Source organism: Balaenoptera ricei, chromosome 9 (assembly GCF_028023285.1).
Source record: "Balaenoptera ricei isolate mBalRic1 chromosome 9, mBalRic1.hap2, whole genome shotgun sequence".
NCBI classification, from domain to species: Eukaryota; Metazoa; Chordata; class Mammalia; order Artiodactyla; family Balaenopteridae; genus Balaenoptera; species Balaenoptera ricei.
In genome coordinates, this window is record NC_082647.1 from 93,680,693 (window position 1) to 93,693,171 (window position 12,479).

The 12,479-nt window shown below is 38.8% G+C and overlaps 1 protein-coding gene across 1 annotated transcript in view; it reads right to left on the bottom strand.

The window, feature by feature from the left end:
- The window catches only part of CCDC146 (coiled-coil domain containing 146), a 139,918-nt gene that overhangs the window by 22,394 nt on the left and 105,045 nt on the right, over positions 1 to 12,479 (bottom strand). Inside the window, exons 7-9 of the mRNA XM_059934105.1 lie at positions 11,645 to 11,718; positions 10,487 to 10,714; positions 9,666 to 9,852 (exon numbers count right to left, since the gene is read on the bottom strand). Of these exons, the coding sequence (XP_059790088.1) occupies positions 9,666 to 9,852; positions 10,487 to 10,714; positions 11,645 to 11,718 (489 nt within the window). The remainder of the gene's footprint in view (positions 1 to 9,665; positions 9,853 to 10,486; positions 10,715 to 11,644; positions 11,719 to 12,479) is intronic.

The following is a 12,479-nucleotide window of genomic DNA, read 5'->3' on the forward strand; positions in this document are numbered from 1 at the left end:
TTTATAGTGAGAAGTAAAAATAATCAGGTCTAAAACTGAAAAATCAAGGAGTAGCATTATTAGTATATTACTTAGACTATGAAGATATATCACAAGAATCAGCTAAAGGAAGACAACTTGATTAAGACTAGGAAATATATGGTGTATGTGCTGTCATCTACCTTTCTATACCTGAGGCAGACATCACTAATCAACCGCAGAGCTGATAAGACAGTGCTGATTCTCAGACTCCTTTGCAACATGGTCACTACAAGGAGCTACCGCCAGCTGAATAGAACTGGCACTTGCCTTCCTTGGACCATATGATCTTTATGATCCCTCTCAGTTCTTTCATTCTGTGATTATGTAAAATAAAGAACATTGAATGTCTTGGTCAGGTGACACATGAAAGTATCATTTAAAAATATTAATTTAGTAGCAAAATGGAGGATAGATTGGACATGAGAGGAACAGAACGTAGGGAGAACAGCTGATGGGCAGTGGCAGTCATTCAGATGAGGATACTAAGAGGCATTTCTGAGGGTTATCAATAGGGCCTGAAGGTGCCATCCTCTCCATTGGAATGAAATAGCCATATTCAAAGTCTTATCCTGATTATAAAATTTTCTTGAGCCTTTGGAAAAGTTTATTTGTATACAGGAAGGAAAGCAACATTTATTTCTTGGTATCGTATTCTCGGTACCACACACCTTCATATGTGTAATCACTTATATTCCTTGCAATAATCCCAGTTCAAAGGTTAAAAATGCCTAACATCAGAAGCTGTTCAATGGATCTAGGATTTAAACCTGACTCTGCCTGACTCGAAGCTGATGCTCTCCTCCGTATGGTTCTGTTGTCTCAATTGTCTTTAACACTGGAAGGGGGTCATTAAGAGAGAGATGCAGAATCACTTCTAAATCAGAGGAGAGAAAAATGAAACTTCTAGAAAACTACAAATAAAGGAAAAGTGCTGTTGGGAAAGGCAGTCTCCTGCATGCAGTCTTTCCACCCCCATTTGGCCACGTAAGAGTGGGCTTTGGGCCTAGAGCACTTCCTTACAAAGCGATAGAGAGTCCACACAGCCTGTGCTGGGTTTATCACCTTGTGTGGGAATATCTTTCCCTGTTTCAGGCACATTGAGAACTCCTTTGTTCTGCTTAAGCCTGTGTGTCAATGGCCCTCAGGCACACCCCAGTTTTCAGTATTTCAGACTCCACAAGGCGGGGGATGGTGATCAATGTTCCTTCCGCTGCGGTAAGACAGTTGTGAGCATAGGCCAATCACCCTGAGCTGGCTATCAGGAGAGACTGCTGGCCACGGGGGACCAATGTCCACTACTGAAGCTGATCTTCCTCTGTCTCTTCTTTATGTAGGTAAAGTGTTGTTCCATCCAGTGCTTGACTATTGTGTTTTCCTTGGCGACTCCAATACCAAGATGCAACGGGCCTCCTCCCCAGGACTGGTGAGTGGTGCATGGCATTGCTGCTCCCTTGGGATTGATGACCTGCATGGTATACTGCTTGACATGTACGTACAGAAAGTGACATATTTACTTGGTTAGAGGATTTTGTTGTTGTCGTCACAATCTTGGGCATGGTTTTGTGTTTAGAAAGAGAATAACCTTGCAGAGTCATACTATTCCAACCCTTAAAACATGACGGTGAATGTCAGAGCAAAACCTCTAGTCACTGAGGGGACTGTATTAAAGTGTAGATATGGGGTTTTATTTCTCTTCAGTGCCAAATGGAAGTCAGTAGGAGCCACGATTAAATGCAGAGGTGTACTGTAATGTGTAGTATGATTTCCTGAGAGTGTGATGTCTTTGATTAAGAAATCCTCCATATTCCAATTTGTCATCGTTTTGCCTAACCCCAACAAAGTCTCTCTCCCTATGGCAGGCCCATATTCTCTTTTTTTTTTTTTTAAAGCCCAATAAAAATCATATATATTTCTTGGTACTGCATGACCAACTGTATTTCAACATACAGAAACAAACAGAGCCCACTCTACTTTAGTAATATAGATGATAGGGCACTTAAGGCTTCTCTTGATTAAAAGCCAAGAATCTTATTTGCATTTCTTTGAAGGAAAAAACCATAATAAGGACAAACTATTGGCAAAGTGATGGACCAAACAGAGAGGAAATTATAATTACAGACTTCAGAGTTCAGTTTAGGATGTATATGTGTGTTGCTTTTATTTTATTTTATTTTACACTTTTCACACATCTCATTTATTTATTTTGGATATATTTCATTTTTTTATTGACGTATAGTTGATTTACAATGTTGTGTTAATTGCTGTACAGTAAAGTGGTTCAGTTATACATATATATACATTCTTTTTTTTAATATTCTTTTCCACTATGGTTTATCACAGGGTATTGAATATAGTTCCCTGTACTATACAGTAGGACCTTGTTGTTTATCCATTCTATATATAATAGTTTGCATCTGCTAATCCCAAATTCCCAATCCATCCCTCCTCCACCCTGTCTCTCTCGTCAACCACAGGTCTGTTCTTTATGTCTGAGTCTGTTTTGTAGATAAATTCATTTGTGTCATTATTTTAGATTCCACATATAAGTGATATCATATGGTGCTTGCCTTTCTCTGTCTGACTTACTTCACTTAGTAGGATAATCTCTAGGTCCATCCATGTTGCTGCAAATGGCATTATTTCATTCTTTTTTATGGCCAAGTAGTATTCCTTTGTTTATATATACCACATCTTCTTTATCCATTCATCTGTAGATGGGCATTTAGGTTGTTTCCATGTCTTGGCTATTGTGAATAGTGATGCTATGAACATAGGGATGCATGTATCTTTTTAAATTATAGTTTTGTCTGGATATATGCCCAGGAGTGGGATTGCTGGATCATATGGCAACTTTATTTTTAGTTTTTTGAGGGACCTCCATACTGTTTTCCATAGTGGCTGCACCAACTTACATTCTCACCAACAGTGTAGGAGGGTTCCCTGTTTCCATACCTTCTCCAGCATTTCTTATTTGTAGACTTTTTAATGATGGCCATTCTGACCAGTGTGAGGTGGTACCTCATTGTAGTTTTGATTTGTATTTCTCTATTAATTAGCAATGTTGAGGATCTTTTCATGTGCCTGTTGGCCATCTGTATGTATTCTTTACAGAAATGTCTATTTAGTTCTTCTGCCTATTTTTGGATTGGGTTGTTTGTTTTTTTGTTGTTGTTGAGTTGTATGAGCTGTTTGTATATTTTGGAAATTAATCCCTTGTTGGTCACATCATTTGCAAATATTTTCTCCCCTTTCGTAGGTTGTCTTTTTGTTTTGTTTATGGTTTCCTTTGCTGTGCAAAACCTTGGAAGTTAGATTAGGTCCCATATTTTTTATTTTTGCTTTTATTTCTATTGCTTTGGGAGACTGTGTATGTTACCTCTTAAGTGAGAGTTTGAGGAGTAGAGTTTATTTATCCATTTGGTGTGAGATCTGTAGGCCCTTGTTGTGTTCCCTGAACAGTTAGAGTTACCCCAAGTAGTTCAGACTCTTAAACATATGCACTCACCCTTGGTTCTTTATACTCCTTGAAAAATTGCCTCTTCTAGTCATTGGTCATTCTTCCTTCTGATTTTTCTTTTATCAGTTTTACCTGAATACACTTTCCAGTCTACATTCATTGACCAAAAACATAATCTTGCAATGAACATTTTTTTTTGTCATTTAAACCATTATCTTCAACTCTCTTTTTCTTTTTTGAAGTAGGCACTAGGCCACTATTTAGTTTTATTTTATGAACACTCAGACTTTCCAAAATGATGTACAAATCAGTTGCCTTGAGAGGAACGCCAGACCCCTAGCTATTCTGAGCTGAGAAACCCACACAAGGAGAGAGACCCTAGAGCATTCATCACAGCAGATTAAGTGACCAGAGCAAGTAAGGCTGGATTATTTCTGCCAAAATGACTTTGCTTTTCAGTTTGGTGTTTCAGTTTGGTGTTCCTGGGAGCAGCAGAGTCCTGGACTCGGGATATGGTCGGTCATTTCTACTTTGCATTAAATACTTACTCCTGTGTGCTTTGTGTTGGGAGCAAATTAGCAAGATTCTGCTCTCAATCCAGAATTGAGTTTAGATACTGAGCACTACTGCCTACTCCCCACAACCTCATGTTTCTTACCGTAGAGGTGGGCCTTTTGCCAATGGATGGAGGCCCCTGGCCGGTGAGGTATACTCTACTCTGCTTGGAACTTACTGGGCAATGAGCGCCACTGAGGTGAACCTTCGAGTGAAGGCAGAAAACAGGGTTCAAAGGGTCTCCTTGTTTCTAACTGTAGCTTCTCAAATAAGCTGCATTTATCTCCACATCCCCAGCGGCTGTGTCACATGTAGTTAGCACTACTGTTGTTACTAAGAGGTATCATGTCCACTTGCTGTCTGCCTGGGAAGGTGTTAAAGGTTGTATATTCATTATCAAATTTTTTTTCAGTTTTAATATTTTTTTAATTGAAGTATAGTTGATTTACAATGTGTTAATTTCTGCTGTACAGCAAAGTGATTCAGTTATACATATATATACACACACATTCTTTTTTTAATATTCTTTACCATTATGATTTATCATAGGATATTGAATATAGTTCTCTGTGCTATACAGTAGGACATTGTTGTTTCTAATTGCTTTATTTAAAAAATTTAACTATAGTTGATTTACAATATTGTGTTAGTTTCAGGTGTACAGGTTCAGATTCTTTTCCATAATAGGTTATTACAAGATATTGAATATAGTTACCTGTGCTATGCAGTAAATCCTTGTTGTTTACCTATTTTATATATGTGGATATTTATCTGTTAATCCCATACTCCTAATTTATCCCTCCCCCTCCCCTTTCCCCTTTGGTAACCATAATTTTTTTCCTATGTCTGTAGGTCTATTTCTCTTTTGTAAATAAGTTCATTTGTATCATTTTTTTAGATTCTACATATAAGTGATATCATATGATATTTGTCTTTCTGTGTCTGATTTACTTCACTTAGTATGATAATCTCTAGGTCCATCCATGTTGCTGCAAATGGCATGATTTCATTTTTTTTATGGCTGATATTCTGGGTGTGTATGTATGTGTGTGTATGTGCATATATATATATAACATCTTCTTTATCCATTCATCTGTTGATTGGACACTTAGGTTGCTTCCATGTGTTGGCTATTGCAAAAGTGCTGCTATGAACATTGGGGTGGATGTATCTTTTCAAATTAGAGTTTTCGTCTTTTCTGGATATATGCCCAGGAGTGGGATTGCTGGATCATATGGCAGCTCTATTTTTAGTTTTTTAAGGAACCTCCACACCGTTGTCCATAATGCTTGTACCAATTTACATTCCCACCAACAGTGTGGGAGGGTTCCCTTTTCTCTACACCTTCTCCAGCATTTATTAGTTGTAGACTTTTTGATGATAACCATTCTGACTGGTGTGAGGTGATACTTCATTATAGTTCTGATTTGCATTTCTCTAATAATTAACAATGTTGAGCATCTTTTCATGTGCCTGAGGGCCACCTGTATGTCTTCTTTAGAGAAATGTCTGTTTAGGTCTCTGCCCATTTTTAATTGGGTTGTTTGTTTTCTTTTTCTTTTTTTATATTGAACTGTATGAGCTGTTTGTATATTTTGGAAATTAATCCCTGTCGATTGCATTATTTGCAAATATTTTCTCCCAGTCCATTGGTTGTCTTTTCGTTTTGTTTATGCTTTCCTTTGCTGTGCAAAAGCTTATATGTTTGATTAGATTCTCTTTGTTTATTTATGCTTTTATTTCTATTGCCTTGGGAGACTGACCCAAGAGAATTTATGTTAGAGAATGTTTTGCCTATGTTTTCTTTTTTTTTTTTTAATTTATTTTTATTTATTTATTTTTGGCTGCATTGGGTCTTTGTTGCTGCACGTGGGCTTTCTCTAGTTGCGGTGAGCGGGGGCTACTCTTCGTTGTGGTGTGCGGGCTTCTCATTGTGGTGGCTTCTCTTGTTGTGGAGCACGGGCTCTAAGTGCGCGGTCTTCAGTAGTTGTGGCTCACCGGCTCTGGAGCGCAGGCTCAGTAGTTGTGGCGCACGGGCATAGTTGTTCCGCAGCATGTGGGATCTTCCCAGACCAGGGCTTGAACCTGTGTCCCCTGCATTGGCAGGCGGATTCTTAACCACTGCGCCACCAGGGTAGCCCCTGCCTATGTTTTCTTCTAGAATTTTTATGGTTTCATGTCTTATATTTAAGTCTTTAAGTCATTTTGAGTTTATTTTTGTGTTTGGTGTCAGGCAGTGTTCTAATATCATTGATTTACATGAGGCTGTCCAGCTTTCCCAACACTACTTGCTGAAGAGACTGTTTTTTCTCGATTGTATATTATTGCCTCCTTTGCTGAAGATTAACTGACTGAAGATGTGTGGGTTTATTTCTGAGCTCTCTATTCTGTTCCATTGATCTATATGTCTGTTTTTGTGCCAGTACCATGTTGTTTTGATTACCGTAGCTTTGTAGTATTGTCTAAAGTCTGGGAGGGTTATGCCTCCAGCTTTGTTATTTCTTGGGAGGCCCATCTTCTACCTGCCCATGCCTAGACTTGGCAAATGCTTCAGGGAGGAAAAAGCCTACCTGTCTCTGTTCACCTAGGAAGTGTTTATGCTGTTTTAGAATTTACTTCCCACCTCTCTCATATGTCTTTTTAAAATATCTGATTTTTAGTTTATCCATTTTTTCTGGCTACTATGACAGGAGCCATGGTCTACTGCAATATTTCATATCTTAACTGGAAGTATAAATGGCAGAATTACATTTTATATTATGTTTATGTGCCCCTTCTATTTTATTTAATTGAGATTTTCTGGTAGAGACCAACTTAATTCTGTTTAGGGTGTGTCATATTTTAGAACCAATATTGGGACTTTTATCAGTGTATAACTGCTTTTGAGATCACTAATAGGTATATCTCTAAGTGACAAATTATCTTACTGCTTCTATTTATCTTTCTTTTTACTTTTAAGGGGAATGTTTTGTTGAGTCAGCATTAGCAAATATTTAACAGACTGACTTTACTTACTACTGGAATCACCACAATAGATTACTAAAGGCAATGATAATTTTTTTCCTATTATTGTTTAAAGAAATCTTACTTATGGGTATTTGGTCAATAAACAGGGATTGTATTATCAATAAAAACAACATTTGCTGCTCTTAAGAGCCTCCTACTCATCACATCTAGGATTCCACTAGGTCTTAGAAGAAATGTTTTAGCTGCTAATCACTGTAAATCTCACCGTGATTGAGCTGGAGTACCAGAAGGTCTGTGTTTACCCAAAGTTCCAACTTAACATCCTAATGTGAAAGGCTTTGGGCTAAGATGGAATAGCTTGTAGTAAGCCAATACTTCAAGTAAGAATAACTTGAAAAGTTGGCTTTAAAAAATATATGTGAACATATGAGAGTTGCAAAGGTAAATAGAGTTAAAGTCTTCAAAGGTTCTAGCATTATCCAGGAAGTAGTAAAAGAATTTTTACTGGACTCTAGTAAGTTAAGGATGAATGGTGTAATCTTTAGGATAACCACTCAAGGGATGGAAAGAGAATGCAAAACTAATGCATATCAAAAATGGAGGAAATAGAACAAGAGAAAATAGAAGTTGAACAATTCATCTTTTTGATTAACCCGAAGAAGAAAAGATAGGAGAGAAAATGAGACATACAATAGATGGGACAAAGAAAAAGCATTAGTAATACGGTAGACATAAGCCCAAGTGTATCCATAATTGCATTAAATGTTTTTGGACTAAATACAAGAACTGAAAGGCATAAGTTTTCAGACTAGATATTAAAAAGTATATCCTGTGTATGAAAGACACACCTAGATGAGGACAAAGAGAGAATGAAAGTAAATGGATGGATAAGGAAATAATCATGCAAAATCTAACAACAACAACAAAAAAACTAGTGTAATGGTTGATTGTACTAATATCAGACAATGTAAACTTTTATGGAAAAAAGCATTTCTATAGTTTAAAATATTTCACTGTCATAAAAGAATCAATCTACATGCAGGAATTTTAATAAAACTATTAAAAGTAGATGAGAAACATAAATACTGTTGTTTTATTTAATAATAACAAATAACTGTTCTATTTGTTTTGCAATATTGTGAAAAGCACATTTTGCCCCATTGAGATAGAAAAAAAGGTCCATGAGTGCCGTCTGACAGCAAGACCAAGCCCTAGTCATTTAGAACACTCATAACTCTAACCAATTATTTTCACACTTTGCTAAATCTTGGTCTTTCAATCAGGATAGGCTAGGTTATGCTAAAGAAACAAGCCCAACTATCGTGGCTCAAAAGCATGAAAGCTTATTTCTTGCTCTGACAAAGCCTGTGGCCAGTCAAGGTGATTCTCCACGACCACAGTTGGCTCAGCATTCCTGGATGCTTCCATTTACAGCACTTCCATGTCATCATGTACTTCCACAATGGCCACGGGATGGGGGAAAGAGCTAGAGGGTCTCACACTGCTCCAGGATGGAAGGAACATGTGTCACTTTTGCCCACAATCCATTGGCCAGAACCAATCATATGACCCTGCTCAATGGCAGAGGGTACAAGGAAGTATAGACCTTCCATATTCCCAGAAGGAGAAGAGCATTAGGCTTATAGGTTAGGATCAGAAGTGTCTACCATAGCTGGAAACTCCTGTCTAAATTTCTGAGGTCATGAACCTCTATAAGGTCAGGGACCATGACAATACTGAAGAAAACAGGTATGATTTCTGTACCCCCAGCTGCTTCATCTCAGAGATTGATCTCATTTTCACCAAAGGAAGCGCTGGCTAAGGCCTGGGCACAGGAATGCAGCCCTCTCAACAATCCACTGCCTTTTAGCACTGCTCGGTTGATTAGCACAGGGGGTGCCACATGAGAGAGGAGGGAATCAGAGGCAACAGGACCAAAACCCCTCCATTTGGGAGCGCAGAGGTAGTAAGAAAGTAACAGCTATACTGAGCATTCTCTGGTTGTAGTACATCTCTGATACTGCACAAAATTATCCAGGTAGCCAGACATTGGGTTCTGATGGCCCTTGACTAATTGGAGTTACAGGCTGACTGTCCATCTATATTTACATGATCTGATCTTGTTTCTGACTACTGTAGTCTACAGTGACACCGTTCTGGATCTGACTCTTTCAACTCCTTCAAACATAGTGGTTCACTTGGTCCTACCCTGTAATGAACCCGTTAGCTCTTCCAGAGCCGGCTGGCCAAACTGCCTCCCCTGGCCAGGCTGATGCTTGATCCCAGTAAGACATTTCTCTAATCTTGGACTAACAAAGAGATTGAAACATACTATAAGACAGAGCCTCTCTAACAGGTTTGATCCATTTTAAAGTTATCTTTTCTCTGTTCTTTTCCTTTCCCTCTTTCTCTATTGACAGCAAAAACAAATTCTTGAAATATTTTTGCTTAAAAAAGACAGCACTTAGGGAATTCCCTGGCGGGCCAGTGGTTAGGACACCATGCTCTCACTGCCAAGGGCTTGAGTTCAGTCTCTGACTGGGGAACTAAGATCCCACAAGCCGCACCAGCGCGGCCCAAAGAAAAAAAAAAAAACAACCAAACAAAAAAAAAACAAAAAGACGTCGCAGAGCTTACAAACCCGAGAGTAGTGTTTAGCACCCACCTCTAACAGAAGCCTTTGATGCAGTGCTTGAGTTTGAGTGAGTGCATCCCAGGACATTTTCAAGAGTAGCTCCATTTTTTTTAAATTTCGAAAATCTCGCTCTTTCTCTCTCTGCTTACGAGAAAGCTCATCATGGTAGTTTTGCTTGTCAGTGAGACAGTTTCGTAAATTGAGATCCAAGATCCCTCTATTCCAGGTAAAAAGAGAGTATGAAAGTGATTTGTCATCAACTGCCCTTCATGTTTTTCAAGACAGCGTGCTCAGCAGGTGCATACAGAACTATTTTCATGCTAGAATCAAATTGTAAGTAATGCCCAAAGCAATTCTGTTTGCAAGTTCTTGTCAGAGTCACAGCCACTAAAAAAACCCAAACGGAAGAGCAAATTGGCAGAGGCAGAAGTTCCTAGTCTCCCTGAAATTTTGCTTAAAAATGGAAATTAACACTATGACACAAAATTGCTCCCATTAGGAAAAAATCATGATTACCTCAGAATACAATAATTTTCAGGGAAAAAAATTCCTCAATTATAGCACACTCCAGTGATATAATTTCCCAGAGCCACGTTTTAGAAACTGAAAAAAACGCGATAGATTGTGTCCTTAAGTTTTGGGCACAGGAAATTGAGGGCAGTGAAGAATAAAGGATGGAGAAATACTTTGAAATGCTTTATTTAATAATATATTTTTATTAATGGTAAAAATGATGTAAAATTCTATAAAAGTGTTTATTGAATCAATATAAATGTTTGAGATTATGTTTTGAATCCTCAAATATAAATTGAAGAAAATTTAGATGACAGAAACACATTAATATAACTAACCTTTCAGTTAGTGAAGTTGCTTCATTCTCTCTGGTTAATTCCAATTGCTTGACCAACTGGTTATACTCTCGTTCTTTAATTTCAAGCAAGGCTCGTTTGCCTTCAACTTCCTTTATTATGTCCTCCTTTTCTTCCATTACAGCATTAATTTTGGTTTCAACTTTCTTTAGGGAGTCATTTAGCTCTTTGAGTTCATATTCCACGACAAGTTTTTTCTTTTCCATTTCTCTGTGAGGGATACATACATACACATATACATATGTACACAACACACACATGAGTTTGCCTTATTTTGAGCCCAGGCTGTCTACCTATTTTTACTTTCTGACCAGGCAACAGAAGGGCTAGTCATAAATTCAGTGATCTCAGAAGTGGGGTGAAGACCACAGATGAGTGGGACCGAGGGGGTATCTCCACGGAGTGCCACTGAGGGCAGGAATTTGTCCAGCCTCCCCACTTTCTCCCCAGATCCCTGCTGCTACCGCCTCCTGGGATTCTACCCTCATCCTGACCAGCCTCCCTGAATTGACGTAAATTTCTCAACTTTGGTGCTAGTGGGCTTCGCTTTTAGAAACATTACTAGTGTCTGCTTCTTTTTTTCTCTCGTCTTTTAAGATCAGTCACCAGAGCAATCATAGTACTTCTCCAGATTTTTGTATCTTCACTTATCTTTATCCTTTTCGGTTCCTCTAAACCTTGAGAATTCCTCAGTGACTTCTGCCTCCAAATCTACTCTGAATGCTTGGGGGTCTTACACACGTGAATAGCTGGCAAGTGAAGAGTTACTGTCACTTGGGCTTTAGACATCTGGCTGGCCAACATATATCTAGACCATGAAATTCTACACAGTTCCAATAATTTATTCCATACACAGATCTGTTAAAGTCAGTTGGTGTTCTTCGTAGAGATATGATATAAAATTGGAAAGAGAATATTGTCCCAAAATTAAGACATAAATGCTAGGAATGACAGTAATGTGCTACACTACATTCTCCTGAAGAACTTGATATATACAACCTAGACAGGGCCAAATGCAGATATATCTAAAATTATAACAGTAATTTGATGTGTTCAGTGGTTAATATTCTTGTTTTCGCATGCACACATAACTTGGGGGAGCGTGGGCTGGGAGGGGTAAAAAATCAAATTAAGCCATACACTTTTTTGCGCGTTGTTTTTTCTATCTCTTTTCCAATCTGTACGGGAATGGATTGATGGTGGACCACTTCATCCTAGTAAAGAAATGGAACCATGTTAAATTATGTAGTCTTGGACCAGAAGCAGTCAAGCAAATTAAACAGGAAAGAGAAAAGAACTACAAGGTGTAGAATTCTTACTATCTGTCCTGTACTATGCAGTGTGCTTTAATTATTCCATTTAATGTTCATAATGATCTTACAAGATGGTAACGGTTGTTACCATTTTAAAGAGGAGCTGACTGAGTGTAACGCATCCTCTGGGCGCTCTGCCTAGATTCCCTTTATGGAGGTACACCCGTCCCTCAGAGGTTACAGAGGCTGCTGACAGCTCATGCTTGTTCTCTCCACAGGATTGCCGTGGCTGGCAGAGCTGCCTTGTCGGGGGATGGGGGGTGGAAGGAGGAGGGGGGCAGGCTGTGACCCCTCCAATGTGGAGATACAGCAGCTCATCCCTCTGCCTCAGGGTGGAACAACCTCTGTGGTGCAATTCATGGCATCAGGTTGAAAGGAGGGTTCTCCTGAAACCATATTTTGGCCCGGCTTCGGAACCCCACCTCTATCCTGTTTCCCTCACTACCCTATGGGATTCTCCTTAGAGCTCCTGCTCGGTGAATACTTGTCTTAATCTCTGCTTCTAGGGGACCCTGCCTAAGACCGAGGCTAAGTGAAGGTAAATAATTTTCCCAAACTCACACAGCTTGTAAATGGCCAGGCCAAGATCAGAAGCTAGTTTTGTCTAACGCCACTTTGCACTGTGCTCTGTGGATTCGCGGAAGATTCGCTTTTAACCTCAA